This window comes from Sinocyclocheilus grahami, unplaced genomic scaffold (genome assembly GCF_001515645.1).
Source record: "Sinocyclocheilus grahami isolate Dianchi unplaced genomic scaffold, SAMN03320097.WGS_v1.1 scaffold13.1, whole genome shotgun sequence".
NCBI classification, from domain to species: Eukaryota; Metazoa; Chordata; class Actinopteri; order Cypriniformes; family Cyprinidae; genus Sinocyclocheilus; species Sinocyclocheilus grahami.
The window spans coordinates 1,998,764-2,020,400 of record NW_015505192.1 but is presented as its reverse complement, the minus strand read 5'-3'; the positions used below and the strand labels follow the sequence as shown (position 1 = coordinate 2,020,400).

Below are 21,637 nucleotides of genomic sequence, written 5' to 3'. Positions count from 1 at the left end.
GGACGTGCGCGGCTATAAGAGCCCGTTTGTGTGCGAACGCACGTGCGTGTGCAGATGTAACGCAGCAGGACGGACTCTACAGGGATTTGAGTCCTGTTCTCTAAATCAAGGTTAAGGGAAAGAAGGGCCTCCTCTTTTAAAATGTCAACAGGCTGCAGCTTATACTCCGCAAACATCTCCAACTCAGATCGACGGCACCCATTTTCAACGGCGGAGCACGGCCAAATTCAGTGACTAATGGCGCATGCGAATCGAAAATAGAAATGTCTATGCAGGCTTGTGGACATATCCAACTGCCTGGCTGATAAATGTAGCATGCCTTCGCTTGAATTTATGTGTTTTTAAACTCTCCGTCATGTGATATGAAAATAGGGTGTAGCCTACTACTCTCACCCGCCAATCCAGCCAGAGGAATAACATCTTAGCCATTCCGAATGGCACGTTTGAAATGCTTAATGTGCTCTTGAGTAAATATTGTGCAATTATGAAAAGAATACGAACAGGATTTGACTTTTAATGCACGGGATACCAGATTTATCTCAAGGATTTTTCACGTATCTGCAAAATTCACAGCTTCTGATGATTTCAAGAGACAAATAGGCTAACTGAAGTAAAATACTGCAAAGAAGATGTTATTTTTACACCGGATTGAATAACTTGCTGAAATACTACTGGATCAGCAAGAGCTGTGGCATTGCTGTTGATTTTGGCCGTCAAGGTGAAATGATTTTCTATTCAACGGGAATCCGTAAACAGGTCCTGTGAGGGCGAGAGGCACCATAAAACACATCAGGCCTTATGGAGGCGTTTCCGTTAGTGAACACTTTGAACCTGGGGACTGTGGCGATGGCGAGCAGCGCTCTTATCTCGGCCTGGTTGTGTCCGAAGCCATTCGTGCATTACCCGTCCTCTAGTCCCAGTCATTTTCTATGGTCTTTTGATGAATTTGGCCCATCTAAATCCGCCTGTTCCGAGAGCATGCCGTAATTTACCTACATTTATCGCAGGCGAGCTGTTTGCTCAGCTTGGGCCCTGAGCTGCATGCATGATTGATACAAAACACTGACGCTTTTGTGTCGCCCTCCCTTTCACCTGAGAATAGAAAATAACTCTGATTGCAATAAGCGTGCAAGATTTTCCCTGAAAAAGCCTGAGTCTGGAATGCTCATTCGGTGACATACAGACTGTAAACTTGCAGACGATGATAATTTATTGACTGCTGCACCCGTTCACCACTACACACACACACAAACAGCATCTATCAATTATAGGCTTCTAGTCCATACGCCTCTGACAATTTTACTGCATGTTTTGTACAGCGTGTCAAGCCGTGCTGTTTCAGTCTATTATGCTCATTCCTCTATAATTAATATAAATTACCTTTTTGCCTTTTTACAGCCGTGCCGCTGTAATTAGCCGATGAAAGGCATTCATCGGCTGCCCGTAGGTGCTGCTGGAATATCTAGATGAAAGGCCACATGAGCGTCAGGCATGTTAGTGGGGCGTAGACAAAAATGGGAGTCAAATTTTACCTCATTTCTGCCTTGCTAGGGTCATACAGAAGTCTTATCTCAACACCTGCCCTTTTGCTATTTATACAGATACATCTATCATCCTCCATAACCTTGACACCGCCCATACCTCACATATTCCATAAAGGGTTAAGAACATGGTATTCAAATCAGCTGCATCAATATAGTGATTTCTTCAGGTCATAATCCGAGGGAACATATTGTTCCTGAGGGCAATGCACTTTTTTCAGGTGTATTAGCATATGGTCAAGGTACATGTAGTTTCTGCACTAAAATTAAATACTTTTTCAAACAGGCCTCTCATCGGCCAGATAATCACACAGTGGCCTCAAAGAGTATTTAGACTCTTTTGAAACTTTAAACAGACTGAATTTTATGCCTGAATTTCATAGAATAGATGAAATAATAATAATGAAAATTACATGTGGCAGCTATAAACTAATGTAATCCAGTTGGTGTATTTTATTGGTTGTATGAAGTTTCCTGTTCAAACAGGTGTCCTAGCATGTATTAAAAAATATAATGCAAAGACACCAATGTATTTTTAAGTGTGGCTTGGGTGGTCAAATCATTTCTGAGGTGTGTATAATACCACCCCAATTGGGTGAACCGATGCCCGGCTGTTTGGGATGATTTCGGTTGGTTGGCTTGACTAATAGATGCTGGCAAATAAACATCATGCTTCTGAACTGAAATGTATAGTTTATTTTTGTTTGTTTGTTTTGTTTTTGCAAATAACATAAAAATTGATATTCAGTTCTGTCAGCGTTTCTCGCGCATTCGTTTTTCTGCAGATGCAGACAAAATAATGTACAAAAACCCTGACAGGTTCATTTAAAAATGTTACTGAATCTACAGCACAAAAACCCACCGTGACCAGTTTAGTCTGATTTCCAATTGTGAATGAATGACTCTTATGTGCCGGCTCTTTATTTGTGAATCAAAAAACATTCAGCATGACCAGTATAGCCCGACACCAAAAGAATAACTCTAATGAGCCGGTTCTTTTAGTGAATCAAAAACATTCAATGAAACCAGTGTTGTGCCGCTCCGAAAGAATGACTTATATGTGCCCGTTCTTTTTAGCGAATCAAAAACAGAGCATGACCAGCGTTGTCCAATTCCTGATCAATTGACTCTTTTGAGTTTGTTCTTTTAATGAATCAAAAACATACAGCGCACCAGCACACTTGGGTGGTCAAATCATTTCTGAGGTGTGTATAATACCACCCCAATTGGGTGAACCGATGTCCGGCTGTTTGGGATGATTTCGGTTGGTTGGCTTGACTAATAGATGCTGGCAAATAAACATCATGCTTCTGAACTGAAATGTATAGTTTATTTTTGTTTGTTTGTTTTGTTTTTGCAAATAACATAAAAATTGATGTTCAGTTCTGTCAGCGTTTCTCGCGCATTCGTTTTTCTGCAGATGCAGACAAAATAATGTACAAAAACCCTGACAGGTTCATTTAAAAATGTTACTGAATCTACAGCACAAAAACCCACCGTGACCAGTTTAGTCTGATTTCCAATTGTGAATGAATGACTCTTATGTGCCGGCTCTTTATTTGTGAATCAAAAAACATTCAGCATGACCAGTGTAGCCCGACACCAAAAGAATAACTCTAATGAGCCGGTTCTTTTAGTGAATCAAAAACATTCAATGAAACCAGTGTTGTGCAGCTCCGAAAGAATGACTTATATGTGCCCGTTCTTTTTAGCGAATCAAAAACAGAGCATGACCAGCGTTGTCCAATTCCTGATCAATTGACTCTTTTGAGTTTGTTCTTTTAATGAATCAAAAACATACAGCGCACCAGCACAGTCAGTGTAGTCTGATTCCTGAGTGATTGTATCTCATGATACGGTTGTTTTGGTGAATCAAAAACGTACAGCGCAACCACTGTAGTCAAATTCCGGAAAGAATGACTCTTATGAACTCCGTATTTTTAGTGAATCAAACACATGCAGCTCCCAACTGTGTCGGCGTGACCCACCGACCCTTGATGACTTTTTTTCTTTTATTGCGGGTGTTAATATCTTTAAAACCTTATTCTACTGTCCCACAGCACTTTGCTTTATTCAATGGGAGAATGTTGTACACTTCATAACACACAGATGAGCAAGACGTTGTGGTTTTATCTGTGACTCTTACCCATCCGCTAATGAATCATAATGAATGACCTTATAATGAAAGAGCTACTTAACTCAATTTGGAGCTGAAGGCTCTCATGCTTTGGAGATAAGACACCAGCATCCACAAGCCTTTTGGAGACGGGGTTAGGGAACTCCCTCTGGGAGGGTGGGGCGCTCAGGGGCCAACGTCATGTTTCATTCCTCAAAAAAAGCATATCAGCCGAGACAATGAAAACTTTCCCAACTACTTTCATATGGATGCCAAAGCATTATTAAAGAGGAAGACAGAGAGGGATAGAAGGTTGAGGAGGTGTGCTGAACCAGTGCCAAGGAAGTTCTCCGTCTGCAGCTGTTTGTTATGGAACCAGACTGGCCTAAACCTGTCTCTCATTACAACTGAATATCCCACATGACGGTGAACTTTTGTAACCTTAAGTCAAAGCTGCTGAAGATCAGCTTCCATTCCAGCTTCTGCAGTCGTACACAAATCAGGAGAATGGGTCTTAGTCAGGATAGAAGCCATATTTTGTTTTGTTTTTTTGTGAATGAAAACAAGGCTGTGAGGGATAAGCATACAGTAAAACCATTCAAATGTGACTTTTCAACAGAAACATCCTGATGAAAAAAGTATTACAAACATTTTTATTTGATTTAGAATCATAAGATTTAAAACCTTAAAAATGGCATCTGATATAGTGCTTGAAAGTGAATTTATTCGCTCATTCATTTATTTTAAATTTAAATTTTTGTCAGAATTTGATTCCATTTCTATCACAAAATATTAGTAATTATGTATTTGCTTGATCATTTCTTAACCTCATTTGAATTTCTTCATCAAACTTGTGTGTTTTATTGTTTGCTGGAAAGAATAGAATTGGTGTCTAATGTAGCAGTTTAAAGCAAGATTATTATTATCGTTAACTAAAAACCATATCTAAAACCATAAAAAATAAAACATTTTCATCACTTGAAATAAAATACACATCACCTGAAATAAAATAAAATGTAAAAAATAATTAAATAAAACAACTTATTTTTAGCTGGTTGCCAACACAACATTTCTTGTTTTTGTTTAGTTGAAGTACTAAAATAACTAAAATTCGGAAACTAAAAGCTAAAACCTAATAAAAATTATATACACATTTTTAAAAACAAAACAAAAATTAATTAAAATGGCAAAAACACATAACCAAATAACTAAAATTAATATGAAAACAGAAAATATAAATATAAAATCTAATTTAAAATTGTAATAAAAAACTAGTATATTAGTAATACTAAAATATTACAGTTTTAAAGAAGTAAACTAATTTATTATGAATGTCTTTTTTTCAACTTAAGATTCCATTTCTACAGTGAAACAGGCATTGAAGTCATTAAATATTTACTTGGCAATAATACATTTGCTCTAGATGGTTTGGTGGTTGGTGGAAAGAATAAAAATGGCGTCTGATGGAACAGAAAGAAATAAAGTCAGTCATTCCAAATATTTGCTTTATGTCTGGTTATGTCTAAAGCTCTCTTTAATTTGCTGTAGATCATTAGACAAGCCATTATGGTGCCGAATACGGTAACTGGTAGAAAATACAAATATGCTCTCTAAGTCATCGACTGAGTGCGCAGCTCCTTCGGTTTCAGACACAGTCATTGCATCGGCTCTTTGCATGTAGCCTGATAAAATCTTAGTGAACTCGTTCAAAGCATTGATCACGGTGACCCCTGAGACTGCAGATGTCTCGTCTCCGCCCCCAGTGCGATAACTGTGTCCTAGGTATGATTCTGAGACATGTATGTGATATACTACTATTTTTACAACCATTTCTCCAGGGGGAACCTTTCATTTGCATTAAGATGAGAGACAGGGGAGGAATCCATCAGAGAAAAAGCAGGTATGCGAAGCTGCCAAACCTCCTTGCAGCATTTTGACACACACACACACACACAGGTTTGTTTTTGTGAAAAGTGGGGACATCCCATAGGCGTAATGGTTTTTATACTGTACAGTTCGTATATTCTATTGCCCTACACCAATCCTACCCCTAAACCTACCCCTCACAGGAAACTTTCTGCATTTTTAGATTTTCAATACACTCCATTCTGTGTGATTTATAAGCGTTTTGAAAAGTGGGGACATGGGGTAATGTCCTGAAAAGTCACCTTCTCCTTGTAATACCTATGTCATACCTTTGTCATTATACAGATTTATGTCCTCATTTGTCACAAAAACATGCACACACACACACACACACACTTGTTAATTATGGGTGTTTAGCAACAACCAATTTTTATTCCAGAATATTTAGTGGAATATAACACTTTCCTCATGCAGAGTAAAAGGGCTTGCGGACAAAACAGCTATTCTGGGTTTTTAAATAACAGCCTGTTTTAGGGCCTCTTAAAATTGTACCATATGCTGCATGTTATTTACAACCAAATCAAAATTGGCAATTAATTTAGAGGAAAAAATACTAATTAACCTCACAGTTGTGGATGTATTAAAACACTTGTAATTTTACATGCATAATGGAGTAAAATGTGCCTGAGAAGCATAACGGCAACAAAAACAAAGTCAAACCAGTGTAGTAAATGCTAAGTGCAGTTCAGCCTCAGGTCTGTGTCTCATTCAAAACCAGAAGAGGGCGCTCTTGGATTGACTTTGAGTCACTGATAGAATAGGAAGGAAAACAGGGAACAATTGGAATTCATATATATAATTATATTCTTTTTGATAAATATATTTAATCAATAAGATGAGGGGTTTCCTATAATCAAAACAATAAAAGTTTAATATAGATTAATTTTTTTTCATACATTATATGTCCAGCTAAAATTACTATTATACATTTTTACCATAATTTACAGAAGACACCCACTAAAATGTCATTCAGTTTAACAATAGTTCATATACCAAAAAAACATTGATTTAAAAAAAATCACAGTGCAACCCCAAAAACGAATTAATTGTAATTTTAACTTTGCCACTATCCTTCAAACCACTAGGTTTTACCCATTTGTCTGCAATAAGTTTTTAATCATTTGAAATATAATAAAATTTATGATCACTTATTCTTATATTTTAATAAGTACAGGTCAGAATAAGTATGTAGTTTCATTTGCACATAAATATGTTACGCTGAATTAAGATAGAACATTATTTCACCCATGTTTTGACATTTTATTTTTAAAAATGTTATTTGAAACATTAAAGCAGACATTTACTTGCATTTAATATGCTTTTTATGTAACATGAAATCACTTTTGTAATTTGATGTAGACACAAAAAACATATCTTGTCTGACCATATAAATACATTTATTCAATTTATACTTTCACACATGTATATACATTATTATAATCTTTTTAATATATATATATATATGTATGTATGTATGTGTGTGTGTATATATATATATATATATATATATACATATGCTCTATATATAATTCTACGTGTGAGCAGTAGTAATAGTGATTATTGACTTAAACAAAACAGTAAACAAAGTGACCTCAAAATATTGGAAAAGGAAACGTCACTGCCGCTCTGCAAACCAAAGAGTATCCGAAAAGAGGTAAACACGCCGCAGCAGAACTAGGATGAAACTGTTTCTTTACTTCAATCAAAACAAGAGTCAGAGGAAAGAACAGAGAACAAGATCAACCACTGGAATGTACATGAATCGTAATGAAAATCTCACAGTACAACAGTGATATCATTCACAAAACCAGCCATATATTCAAGCGCTTACTGGAATGGAATAAAAAAAAAAAACACCCCGGTACTTTTCCCTAAAAAAAAAAAAGTCCCGCCAAGACAATATTCCAGCTTCCTCCTTTTGCCTTGACATTCTTTTGAAATTCTCATGTTCTTGGTCTTATCTTCGAGTGAGAGAAACACTAGAAGTCATTTTTAATGGATGTGCATTTTAACAGTCAAGAAAACACTCATGGAAAAAAGGGCAGATAGAGGACAGTAGTGATGAAAAGTGGTCAAATTGTATTTGTTCTCCTCGTCTCAGTTCAAGAACGGGATCAAAAGTGTCCTATCGGAGTAGTGACCATTTGATCTGCTCCTTAGCTGACTGTAGCACCTAGAAAAAACAAAACCATCCAGTAAAGTCAGAACCAAGACATTTACCTGCAATATTAGTACATTATATTAGTACCAAATTTCATTTGAAACTATAATAATGTGAGATAAAGGGAGAAAAGTAGAATAGAATTGGAATCTCGTGTCATTCGTACTATTAAGTTTTTAGATGTCAAACATTAAATGGAAAAAACATCACTGGGTGCTTCTTTAAATCCACTTATAATAGTTGTTATAATTAATTTGAGGTGCCATTAGGATCTTAAAAACGAATATATGAAAGTGGGTTCTGCCAATTTATTATAACCTGATGTTTTAAATGCCAAATAATTAGTCAAATTTAATTAGAATGAATTGCCAGCCTCAGAATCATTTATTTGAAGTGCTTTGTGTTCCTCTTCAGTAAATCCAATCACTCAATGAAGACGGATAGACCAAACCACTCCCAAAAAAACCTCACTTGTCTCCAAAGCTACAACAGGTAATTGAATTTTAACGTGTTTGTGTTCTTGACTCATTAATGCCATAATTTATCTTAAAAGACATGCATCCATCAGGATTCTGGTTTATGGTTTTAAAAATGCAGAGAACAAGGCAAACTATTAGCACATTTAAGATACAGTGTGGTCTAAAAACCTCAAACTATGGGTGAAATTACTTGCATTTTTTCCCTTATTTTTCAAAATACTAAAACAAAACAAAAGGGGGGCGGGGGTTTGTTCAAATGTTTGGGGGCGGTAAGATTTTTTTATGTTTTTAAAAAATACATCTCTCATGCTAACCAAAGCTGCATTTATTCGATAAAAAAAGTATTTTTTTATTTTAATTAATTAAAACAACTGCTTTAATGTCATTTATTCCTGTGATGCAAAGCTGAATTTTCAGCATCATTACTCCAGTCTTCATCATCATCATTTTGTGAAAACTTTGGCTTTTTACTGATGATTTCTTTCAGTTATTTTCTTTGATCTATAGAAAGTTCAAAAGAACAGCATTTATTTAAAATAGAAATATTTTGTAACATTATAAATGCCCTTCCTGTCACTTTTGATCAATTTAATGCACCCTTTAATGCAAGTATTAAATTCTTTCTTTCTTTAAAAAAAATCTTACTGACAAACTTTTCAACGCTAGTGTATCTAAAATGAGAAACTACAGAAGTGAAAAAGCCAAACTCAAACCCATCATATGAAGGTGCTAACATTGAGGGGAACCCTGTAATCGATTAATGCAGGTGCAGCAAAACATCCAGGAATTAATTCATCATCTTAATTTGCATGAGGCGAGGCAAAGTAGAACCGTATAGCAGGGAAGACGGGGAGACAGCCATTAATCACAGACACGAAAGCCATACAGGCAGCCTGTCGCCGGGCCTCTTAAATGAGAACATTAATCAGTCCGCACTCACGAGTACGGCAGCCACGGGGAGCCATCGCTGGCAGACAGCCGCCAATAATTAGCCATCATGTTTACATGCGGCAGACACACACGGGAACCCGGAAAGCGTGATGAAACGTTCTTAATGTGGGAGCTGTGAAACCAGATCACCACGGACTCATTTTCTAAATGAATCATGGGTAAATCTCAGAGCCACTATAAAACATAAGAGCCGTGATGGCGACAGGTGTCGCTGAAGGAAGTGTGTCGACTGCTCTCACCTGAGTGACTGTCTGTTCCGTTAGAGGCACGTCATCGCCCTGAAACGACATGAGAGAGGGTGCCGAGGACTTTAGGACTGCTGGCTTGCTTCCTGTCTCATACATGCAAGATTATTGGAAATCAAACTTAATAGCTGCCTAGCAGGACCATAATGCTCATCAGTGGCGTCAGAGCATGAGATGAAGCAGAGCCAAGAAATACTAAGCAGATTAACATTTACAACAGCATAATGAAAGTCAATAGAGGAGAACAGGAAGTAGATACCCTCAGAGCGACACGGTGAACCACCTGCTGTGGATCGCTCTCCAGGATCACACTGTAAAACAGACAATTAATGTGTGATCAGTTGTGCAACCAATGCAATGTGATTTTTAGACACTTTTCTGTTTTAGCAAAGGCTTTTTTGGCCTTTTTGTGAGTTTGACTTGATAGAGAAAATGCAGAGAAAGGATGTGGACAAAAGGGAGGAAGAGGATCAGGAAATAACAAACTTATGTGGTCACAGTGGGTTTTTAATGACCGATGTCTAGGCCCAGAAGGAATCTATAGACTTTTCTGCAATCATTTTTGGCAAGAATCCGTGGAATTTGGCAGATGCTTTTATCCAAAGCGACTTGCGCTGCATTTAAGGTATTTATATTATTAGTACATTCATTCCCTGGAAATCGAAGCCATGATCTGGGTGTTGCTAGCGCCATGCCATGCTACAGTCTTATTGGTAGCTGAAAGCATTAACAAAACAGCCAGAATATTCAATACATGAGTGAAAGGAGCAGTCGATTTATAGTATTTTATGAATGACGAGAATGTATGTCTGTGGGCCTGCTGATGTCCAATATAATAATAATAATAATAATATATATATTATATATACACTACCGGTCAAAAGTTTGGGATCAGAATGATTTTTTATGTTTTTTACAGGAGTTTCTGATGCTCATCAAGGCTGCATTTATTTGATCAAAAATACAGGGAAAAAATTTAATATTGTGAAATATTATTATGATGTAAAATAACATTTTTCTATTTTAATATACATTAAAATCTAATTTATTCCTGTGATGCAAAGCTGAATTTTCAGCATCATTACTCCAGTCTTCAGAGTCACATGATCTTCAGAAATCAGTATAATATGCTGATTTATTATCAGTGCTGGAAACTGTTGTGCTGCTTAATATTTTTTTGGAACCTGTGATACTTTTTTTCAGGATTCTTTGATGAATAAAAAGTTAAAAAAGAAGAGCATTTATTTAAAATAGAAATCTGTTCTAACAATATACACTACCGTTCAAAAGTGTGGGGTCAGTACATTTGTATTCTTTTTTTTTTAAAGAAATTAAAACTTTTATTCAGCAAGGATGTGTTAAATTGTTAAGAAGTGATAGCAAAGATTTATATTGTTAGAAAAGATTTATATTTTGAATAAATGCTGTTCTTTTGAACTTTCTATTCATCAAACAATCCTGAAAAACAATGCATCACGGTTTCCACAGAAATATTAAGCAGCACAACGGTTTTCAACATCGATAATAATAAGACATGTTTCTTGAGCAGCAAATCAGCATATTAGAATGATTTCTGAAGGATCAGGATTATGTTCAAAAACATAAAATCTTGTCAAGAGTCTTATTGAACTTTTGAATTTTAGTCTATAAACAGCAACATCAACGATCTCCGTGTAACAAAATTGTTTACTTGTTCACAAATGTATTACATTTGAATACATTCATTATGACTTACCCTCCATCAACAATCTCATCAACGGCCAGGAAAAGACCCTCCATATTTTCAAGCAGGGCTCTCTTTTCCACATTTTTCCTAAAAAAGAAGAAAACAATCAAGATCAAACTGTTGTTAGTTTGGTAGCTGAGAGAGACCAGTCTTTTACAATCTTTCCTACCTCAACATTTGGCTCAGGGAATCAAAGAGACAATTCAACACGGACATAAGCATCAACTGTGGGAGAAAAGACAACAACACTTATGAGATTTGCATGGTTATGATGTAAAGACACCATACTGGACGAAGTATAAACCATTACCTCATTTTCATGGGAGCTGCCGATGACATAGAAATATAAATCAATATTGCTCTTGTACACAACCGTTAGACCCTCCAGCAGTGCTATTTCACCTGTGTCAAAGAGAGGAAGGATGAGTCCACGTGACTTTATGTTAGAGAACACAACAGAATCACTTACTGTCTGTTCTGTGTGTCTTGTTAAAGATGTTCTTCTCAAAGGCTTTCTGCTCTTTCACTGTGGGATACGTGTCATCGTAATACTGAAACGTGAACACAACAACACAGTCACAAACTAATATATAAAGCTTATAACACAGTAACAGGTCTAGATTTCTGAAGTGGAAGACGATGACAAATAAAGAGCTAATAAAAACTCATCCATACACCTTATGCAAACAAAAAGCCAGTTGTTATGTTTCCAAGGGTGTGAGTGTGAAAATTATAGACTGCACGGTTAAAAACCATGTTATATGGGTTCTCAAGGTGAGTAAACGACCGCAAATCCTAAACCTATGTTTACTTTCAGGTTTAATCCTATAAAACCTGCTGCATCATATTTAATACATGCATTTCTAAGGCTTCTAAATTATTAACATGACCAAAACTTTCCTAAAAACCTGTTCTACCACACACCTTCTGTCTGATTGACAGTTTATACTTTTTTAACAAGTAAAAGGCCTTTTAGTATAACTCTAAAAATGCCCCCCCTTCAGGTTGTGCTACAAGTGTCTTTTGGCTGTGATTTTTTTTTATAAAGTAAACATAGGAATGACTTCTATCCACCTTATTTTTCAACGCAGAAGTAAGCCATTTTCTGTAAATGTGCGAGATTTCCGGTTGATTTGCCACTGTAGGGAAATAGCGAGAAGAATAGCAGTGCAGCAAATAGTAAAACTGTTTGCACTACAAACCATAATTAAGATAATACATAAATAATAAAATAATATGGTAAGACACACCAGTTTCCAACATCAAGCATCAAAACTGTTGTACAGCCATAAAAATAGCTGAAAGCCTCGCAAATAAAATTTACAAATGGCCACGCCTGCTCGCATGGGAAAAATAAGGTGGATAATGTTAGCAGGGTCCTTGAATTCCTTGAAAGTTTGTGAATCTGGAAAAAAAATATAAAAAATTCAAGGCCCTGGAACGTTTTTGAAAATAAACATACATTGATACAGGTGAAAAAAATCCATATTATTCCCTCTGGTCCGTTAATGTGTTATTTGGCCTATGCATACTAGCTTGCTTGATGTACGTTAGTTACGTGCGTTTATAAAACGGATAGTTCCGGTCCTTGATTCTGATTGGTTGAGCCGCGTTCGAAGCTGTTGTAAATTACTCTACAAAGTAACATTACACCTTTTGTTTACTTCTGTGTGTTGCTCGGCACTTTGTTGGAACCACAACTGTTTCTGAGGAACTACATTGTTTGGCGAAAGAATAATGTTTTTATTAATATCATTACACGTTATTTGCTCCGTTTTATTTTATGAAACCTTACTACATATATGGAATAACCGTTTTATAAAAGCAATAAGCCCCGTGAAGCCATGGTTTACAGTGAATTTATAACAGCTAAGGGGGTATATATTATAACTCCGCTTCACGTCGTACCTAACAACACCCCTTAGCTGTTATAAATTTACTGTAAACCACGGCTTCTTGGGGCTTTTTGAAAATAAACATACATTGATACAGGTGAAAAAAATCCATATTATTCCCTCTGGTCCGTTAATGTGTTATTTGGCCTATGCATACTAGCTTGCTTGATGTACGTTAGTTACGTGCGTTTATAAAACGGATAGTTCCGGTCCTTGATTCTGATTGGTTGAGCCGCGTTCGAAGCTGTTGTAAATTACTCTACAAAGTAACATTACACCTTTTGTTTACTTCTGTGTGTTGCTCGGCACTTTGTTGGAACCACAACTGTTTCTGAGGAACAGAACCACGGCTTCTTGGGGCTTATTGCTTTATTACGCGTAACGTTAAGGGTTTCCTGCGTGAGGTACTTTGTGTTGTACGTGGCCATGACTACTATGATAGTACCTCAACGTTTCAGACACACCGTGAAATTAATGTTGAATTGCTTTGCTTGTTAGGATAATGTAAACCCATGAGAAAAAAAACTTAAAAGCATATTCATATATCTTAAAACTTCTGATTACATGAGCCTAAGCTCTTTAAAAAAAAATCCATTCCAAAGTTAATATCAGATCATTTATATAGAAATATCAGTATAGGATGTACTGAATATTCTTCAGTTTTATGCGAAACGGAAATATGACAAATAGAATATCAGATCTCTGTCATACGGCCAAAAATAAATGCAAAAAAAAAAAGCTTTTTGCATAGTTGTGTTTGACACATGAAAACTGTAACAATGTATCTTATAAGATAACACGATGTAACCTTGCTCTCACTTGAAATGTGTCTTGAAAGTTTGTGAATCTGGAAAAAAAATATAAAAAATTCAAGGCCCTGGAACGTTTTTGAAAATAAACATACATTGATACAGGTGAAAAAAATCCATATTATTCCCTCTGGTCCGTTAATGTGTTATTTGGCCTATGCATACTAGCTTGCTTGATGTACGTTAGTTACGTGCGTTTATAAAACGGATAGTTCCGGTCCTTGATTCTGATTGGTTGAGCCGCGTTCGAAGCTGTTGTAAATTACTCTACAAAGTAACATTACACCTTTTGTTTACTTCTGTGTGTTGCTCGGCACTTTGTTGGAACCACAACTGTTTCTGAGGAACAGAACCACGGCTTCTTGGGGCTTATTGCTTTATTACGCGTAACGTTAAGGGTTTCCTGCGTGAGGTACTTTGTGTTGTACGTGGCCATGACTACTATGATAGTACCTCAACGTTTCAGACACACCGTGAAATTAATGTTGAATTGCTTTGCTTGTTAAGATAATGTAAACCCATGAGAAAAAAAAACTTAAAAGCATATTCATATATCTTAAAACTTCTGATTACATGAGCCTAAGCTCTTTAAAAAAAAATCCATTCCAAAGTTAATATCAGATCATTTATATAGAAATATCAGTATAGGATGTACTGAATATTCTTCAGTTTTATGCGAAACGGAAATATGACAAATAGAATATCAGATCTCTGTCATACGGCCAAAAATAAATGCAAAAAAAAAAAGCTTTTTGCATAGTTGTGTTTGACACATGAAAACTGTAACAATGTATCTTATAAGATAACACGATGTAACCTTGCTCTCACTTGAAATGTGTCTCCACATTAAGTCCTTGAATTTGAGGGTATTGGACCTGGAAAATCCTTGAAAGGTCCTTGAATCACATCACAGTAGAGTCAGCTGTCTTAACCGCTGCTTGTGTACTGCTTCATCACTGTGTGTCACGCGACTCTGTTCCCCTTTCAGGCTTGAACTGATGGTAAAACTAATGACATTATTTACTGTCTTTACATTTATTTTGAAAGATGAAGCTCACGATTATGGTAAGGGGCGTTACATTTCCGACGAGTGCTTGCGGTGTTCGGCCAATCACAATGCACTGGGTCAGCTGGCCAATCAGAGCAGACTGCGCTTGTCGGAAGGAGGAACTTTGTAGAAAACGAAGCGTTTGAGAGAGGCGGGGCACAGAGGACCTACAATAATGTACAGTATTTGAAAAATAATGTGTTTTTTGAACATTAAAGCATGTCAACATATTCTGTTACACCAAATACACAAAATAATGATCTTTAAAAAAGCATCATATGACCCCTTTAAACAAGGTGTGGGAACCCTGTGTTAGTAATATGTCAAGATGAACATTTACTGGACTGAAGCCACTTAGGTTTACTTGATTATACATACAGGATCTTTGAAAAAATCATGTTAAAATGTGAATATCAGATATGAGACATAAAGATTTTGATAAATGTTTATTTGTTCATCTCTCAATCATCATCGAATTACACTGCATTATATGTTTTTCCCCCACAATTAAAACTACAGAGCTTTGATCACAAAACTAAGCATAAATATCTTACTAGGACATATTATTAGGAAATATAGAGTAACAACTCATACTCAAATTACTCATATGCATTTTTAAGCAAGTAGCCTGCTATACTGTTATAAAAATCTCATTGATTTTCAAGATTTACTCAGTTTGGGCTGCTGAGTAAATTTTTTTTACTCCAAAAATAGTTTTTCTTTAAGTGTGAGCTCCTTATTCTCACTATATCAGATATTATATGAGCCGTAAAAGCCTGATATATCAAATATAACACAAAACACAATTGTAAACTTTATTTTTGTTTCCTTTATTTAGTCTTTTATTAAGGTTAAATGAAGTTTTCTGACTATGATTTCATATGCCAGGCTTTACAGGGTTAAATGAAATCTCCCTGTATATCAGCTCAAACCTGATCATGACCCTGATGTTCCTGTGAAGATCTCACCTTAGCATACAGTCTCTCTCCATCATTGTCCATGATCAGAACAGCTTTTACAGTGTACAGAGAGGGTTCCTGTCACAACACACACAGATATGAATCATCAGTGAACTTCAGGGCAAAGGTTGAGCAGACAGGCATAGAGCTGTCCATCAGCAACTGCTCAAACTGTGAACTCAATATTTTTATATATTTTCCTGCAACAGTATACTAATCTGCAGGATAATAAATATCTTTTATTACTCGTTTTAACACTCGTAAGATCGATAACTGATTCATAATTTAGCGGATGTAAGTTAGCAGAAACGCTATTTGAAGAGGAAACAGAGCGGGTTTAAGTTAACTGATAGCGGATGGTTTACACTTTAAATGCATATATTGGACGCATAAAGATAAAATAATTTTACCAATATTAGCGTATCCATCTTGTACTGTACAAATGTCGCTCACTCAAGCTCCGTGTATTGAATTTCTGCGAATGTGTACTTCCGCTTACGACATGAGGTAAAAGGGCAAAACTAAGCGGAAGTACTTTTCGACGTCATTAAAGATTGCGGAAAATATTGGGGGAAATTAATAATAATAATAATAACAATAATAAAATAATATTTTGAATTGGCCAACATGCCCCACATCAGTTATTAGTAGTAATAATAACAGAAAAGTTTAAAACATCGAGGAACATTTTTTTTAAATAATGACGTGAGCATTGCAATACGATCTGTAAAACAGAAAATCGTATTCAGTTGTGTAAAATTTGTGTGTGTGTGTCAGTAGGGGTTTAGCTACTTATGAGAGCCAAATAAATGTTTGTAAATATCCTCACAAACATCATGCAATATGTATTTAATGTTATATTTAAATAGTTGTATTTTATCAAGCATATTTAATCACTTTAAACCAGTAAACTAATGCAAACAGGCTCAAAGACTTTGAGGGTAAATGTACTAATTAAAAAAAATGAATAAAGAATAATTAAAGGGGTCATATGATGCGATTTCAAGTTTTCCTTTCTCTTTGGAGTGTTACAAGCTCTTGGTGCATAAAGAAGATCTGTAAAGTTGCAAAGACTAAAGTCTCAACTCCAAAGAGATATTCTTTATAAAAGTTAAGAGTCAACCACGCCTACCTGAAACAGCTCGTTCTAACACGCCCCTCCATATCTACCTCACTATGTGGGAAGATTTGCATAACGTCGTCGAATCTGCCGGCCGCGCCGTTCTCAAGCCCACCGGCCTCCTCTCACTCAAGGCCGCCGTGTGTGACGCTGTGTGCTTCGTGGTGAAAGCGAAACTACTTTGTTTGGCCTTCAACCAATCACAGCACACCTCGCTTTTTCAGACCGATGAGCTTTGTAAAAATCGACGCATTTCAGAAAGGCGGGGCATAGAAGAGAAACAATAATGTACAGTATGTGGAAAATAATGTTTTTTTAACCTTAAACCGCATAAACACATTTCATTACACCGAATACACAAAATAATGTTCTTTTTAGCAGCATCATATGAGCCCTTTAAAGAAACAATTCTCCTACACTAGTGCAGAATCAAAAATATCTGATATTTAATAACTTAGCCTATATTGAAGCAATACTGATGTTGATGCTTGAAAGTTTATGTGTCTGACCACACAACCTGGTGAACCATAGCAATTTTTATTTATTAAACATTGGCAGGTGTGGGGTAAAAACATGCAATATGACATATAGGCCTAGGCTAAAGTATAAATATAAAATAAAAGAGAGATAAATAGACTCTGAGCACATTTAGTTAACTACACATGTTGTAGTATTACAGGGTAGAAAAAAACACATGCATTTAGCAGATGACTGGCGGAAAAATAAACAATCACGAACACTGAAAACTCATTTAGTGATTTTTCTTGTATGGTCAACTCTGTTCCTTAAGCTTTGCTATTGACATCCAGCATTTTGTCTGAATTGTATCTATAAAATATTCTGTCTTCTAATAAGAACATATTGTTTTTTTCTCCTGACACCTCTTCAACATTTGAGCCTATTTTCGTCTGCATTCATCTGATTATTGACTACTTATTAGGCCTGTTCACTTGAAATGTAATCTAACAAAGATACAGATGTTAAGAAAAGCCAAATGTATAAAATGGAGTACAATCTATGTTAATATATATATATATATATATACATATATACTGTGTATATATATATATATATATATATATATATATATATATTCATATGTTTCATTAGTATCGTTATGTGAAACTACCTATGTGTTACATTTTGAGTAAGTTTAAAGGAAGATGCGTCATATAAAAGGCTTAAAACAATATTTTAGAATTTAAAAACAAAAATGACTCCCATTTACATAGTGTGTCAAAGGAGCTTTACTAAAGGTGATTCACTATAAAGTCAACACTCTACCTGGGTACAGTGACTTCATCATGCTTTCAGCTATGGAAAAAAAGCTGAGCAGTAGTTCTAACCTGAAGTAAACCTCAGGCTCTCATGAGCAGACGCTTAGTCAAAGATAATGAGTGATTCGGATCCTGATTCTGAACTGATTGGGTTTGGAATCTGTTTGCCCTCCGTGAATGACACACTGGCCTCAATGACACAAGTCCTCCTCAAAATTGCATATGCTTCCAGCCTGTCCTGTTTTTCTCTGTGATAATTTAAGAGATCCTCCTACAACTGGGCATCATAATTACACTGGTCACTTTTTCTGGGAAGCACCACTGTGAAAACTAATCCTAACAGGGGTTTTCCCTGCGCACAGTTCACAGCAACTACACTCACATCAGAAATGGTTTAATCTAGAGATCTGTGGTGGGCTAATTTGTAAGTAAAACTCACAATACTATGCTGAGCATGTTGGCTACATTTAATTCTGTGTCCAAAATGAGTCCCGAAGCAAAAAGGACAAAGTGTTCTGCATAAATATTTTCTTTATAATGTATGCTTCAGTAAGGTGGCTCACCAGTGAGTTTCACAATGAAACACTGGGTTTTCACAATTTTACCACGAAGAGCATTTCGAAATTACCTCGTGTTATATCAAAGAGGATACAGTATGTGTTTTCTTAGTGTACTTTTTTTCAGGTATGTTTTTAATGTCACCCAGCGTATATGAGAATCATAACTTCACAATGCTGTTCACAGAACAATAATTATTTGTTCAGTTTTTATTCATATCTTTTGTATTATTATGTTCCTCATTTGCTATATAAACTACTGTATAAATGTTTGGCCAATTAACTTTTTTTTTTTTCATTTTAAAAAGAAATTAATACTTAGCATTAAATCGAATAAAAGTGACAAGTAATGACAAGTGCTGTTTTTACAATCCTTGTTTATTATTCATCAAAGAATCTTGAAAAAAAAACTATAAAGGTCTTCGAGTTTTCATTAGAATGATTTCTGAAGGATCATGTGACTGAAGTAATGACTGCTGAAAATTCAGCTTTGCCATTACAAGAATACATTTCATATTAAAATGTGTTAAAATAAAAAAGTTATTTTAAATTGAAATAATATTTTGCGAAATTACTGATTTTAATGTGTATAAAAAAACATATACAGTATATATATATAGATATACTGTATATATTAGTTCAAAAGTTGGTTTGCATTATAAATTCAAATACAAATTCACAAATGTATATATGTATGTATGTATGTATGTAGATAGATAGATAGATAGATAGATAGATAGATAATAACTTAAAATAATTTAAAATACATCATGTAAAAATTAAACAACATATTTATTCTGACCAGCAGAATAAGCGTATATAGAAATGAACAAGTGATCATACTCAATTTTATTATATTTTAAATGATTAAAAACTTCTTGCTGACAGTGATTTGAAGGATAGTGGCAAAGATTGGTAAAGATTTAAAATGAGAATGAATTAGTTTTTAGGGGCTGCACTGTGATCCTTGAATAGAGTCTTTTGATGTCATCTAAAGATTCTTGTTCTAAATACTCCTGACAAGATTTTCTGGTGTACAAACTATTGTTACACTGACTGAAATTTTGTTCTGTAAATCATAATAAAAATGAATGACAGTCATTATTTTTTTGCTCAGGAAAAAAAATTATGAATTAATTAAACAAGATACATTCGAATGTATAAAAAAATGAAAGCTGTATTAAACTTTTGTTGTTTTTATTCTTGAAAAACCCTTTTTTGTCTTTGCCTTTCTGTATGTGAAGTATTTCATATGGGTGTGTTTATAGTAGATCTTTGTGTTTATAGTTGCAGCCGTTTAGAGCTTGTTGTACTTGCTGTAAGTCATTTTTTCTTTATTACATTCATATGGCCTACAGTGCTCAGCAGTTGATTTATTATGAATCCGTTACTAAATTATTATTAGTTCTGGATTAACTAATAATATAATAAATGATAAGTACTCCTCAAATAGCAGTGACTTTATGGTTCATCTAGTCAAATGTACAGTGGAAATATTTTCAACAGAGCTGATCTTCTCAGAACTCAGTTTAGAAGAATATTTGTCACCAAACAATCGTTATACCTGAAGGTCTCCAAATGAGGAACCAGCACCCACAGTATCATTGCGCATAGCAACTGTGTCTCAATAGTGCTTCAGATAAAAAGATAATCAGACATCTTTCACAATCACATCTTTATCTGTGCGGTCACGGCAGAGTATGTGTCCACTTATCTTTTTTCACACCGTATCAGAAGGGCAGTTATGGACATGATCATCATCATACTGGCCTGTGATGAGTGTCGGACATGGAAGTGTCTCTGTATCCCGTCAGTTTCCCAGTGTGGGGATGGGTGTGTGAGAGCAGTGCTGCCTTTGTGGTTGGAGCCTGAGGCTGCAGAAGGAGAGGAGAGCGGAGGAAAGGGGATGTTGGGTGGCGGAAGCTCTGCTGAGCACTGATAAAAGCTTGTCTAGGTGCTCATGCTAACTGTTGTGGTTTCTGGCATGAGACGGTGGTTGAGGGGAGCTGTGTACAGTATCGCTGTGTACTTTAAGTCACCCGGCCTTCTTTATTGCACAATAAAGCACATACCATACAGTGGGGCCAAAAAGTGCATGTAAGCGGGGAAATCTGACATAGTGAATGTCACAAATTTGCTTATTTGGTGTGCAAACGTGGCCTCGAAATTGTGTGGATTTTTCTGCATTTTACATCCTAACTTTTTATTTGTCTTAAATATTTAAAAATCCTGTAGTTGTGGTTGGGCTGTAGTTGAATTAAAGTTGTATATTTAAAATATACAATATTTGGGGTTTAAGAGAATGCTATTTATTTAATTGAGTGCTGCTAGAGTATATATGTTTTGCATTGGATGAAATTACGTTACTCTTGATTACTCATACACAAATTTTCCACTTTTCCCAGCAGTAGGCTTGGATGAATTTTCCCAATGGACCACAAACCAAAGACACAAATGCTCTCATCATAAGTAGCTTGTGAGGTTTTTCCGTGTAATTGAAAACGTGTTCTCATGTTTGCTTGTGGCTAATGCCACTTTGATAGTGATGTTATATATATATATATATATATTTAAAAATAGTAGTTGAAAGTATATATATGTATATATACTGTATATATATATATATATATATGTGAGTGTATGTATATAAATATATATATATGTAGGTATGTATGTATGTATATTATTCCTGTGATGCAAAGCTTAATTTTGTGTGTGTGTATATTTACACACAAAATTCTATATATACAAAAAATAGCCTATATAGATATATTAAATAGAATTATGATTTGTTATTCTGTGTGTAATAACTGAAAAAACTCTCTCT

At 35.4% G+C, this 21,637-nt stretch overlaps 1 protein-coding gene across 1 annotated transcript; it reads right to left on the bottom strand.

Annotated features, from left to right (window-relative positions):
• Positions 1 to 7,258: 7,258 nt before the first annotated feature.
• Positions 7,259 to 16,374, bottom strand: copz1 (COPI coat complex subunit zeta 1). Its single transcript, XM_016290434.1, has 9 exons — positions 16,267 to 16,374; positions 15,866 to 15,934; positions 11,615 to 11,696; positions 11,456 to 11,547; positions 11,315 to 11,370; positions 11,155 to 11,232; positions 9,679 to 9,730; positions 9,414 to 9,452; positions 7,259 to 7,756 (listed from the first exon to the last, which is right to left on the bottom strand). The coding sequence occupies exons 1-9, from the start codon at positions 16,282 to 16,284 to the stop codon at positions 7,709 to 7,711; spliced, it is 534 nt and encodes a 177-aa protein (XP_016145920.1). The 5' UTR covers positions 16,285 to 16,374; the 3' UTR covers positions 7,259 to 7,708.
• Positions 16,375 to 21,637: the final 5,263 nt, after the last annotated feature.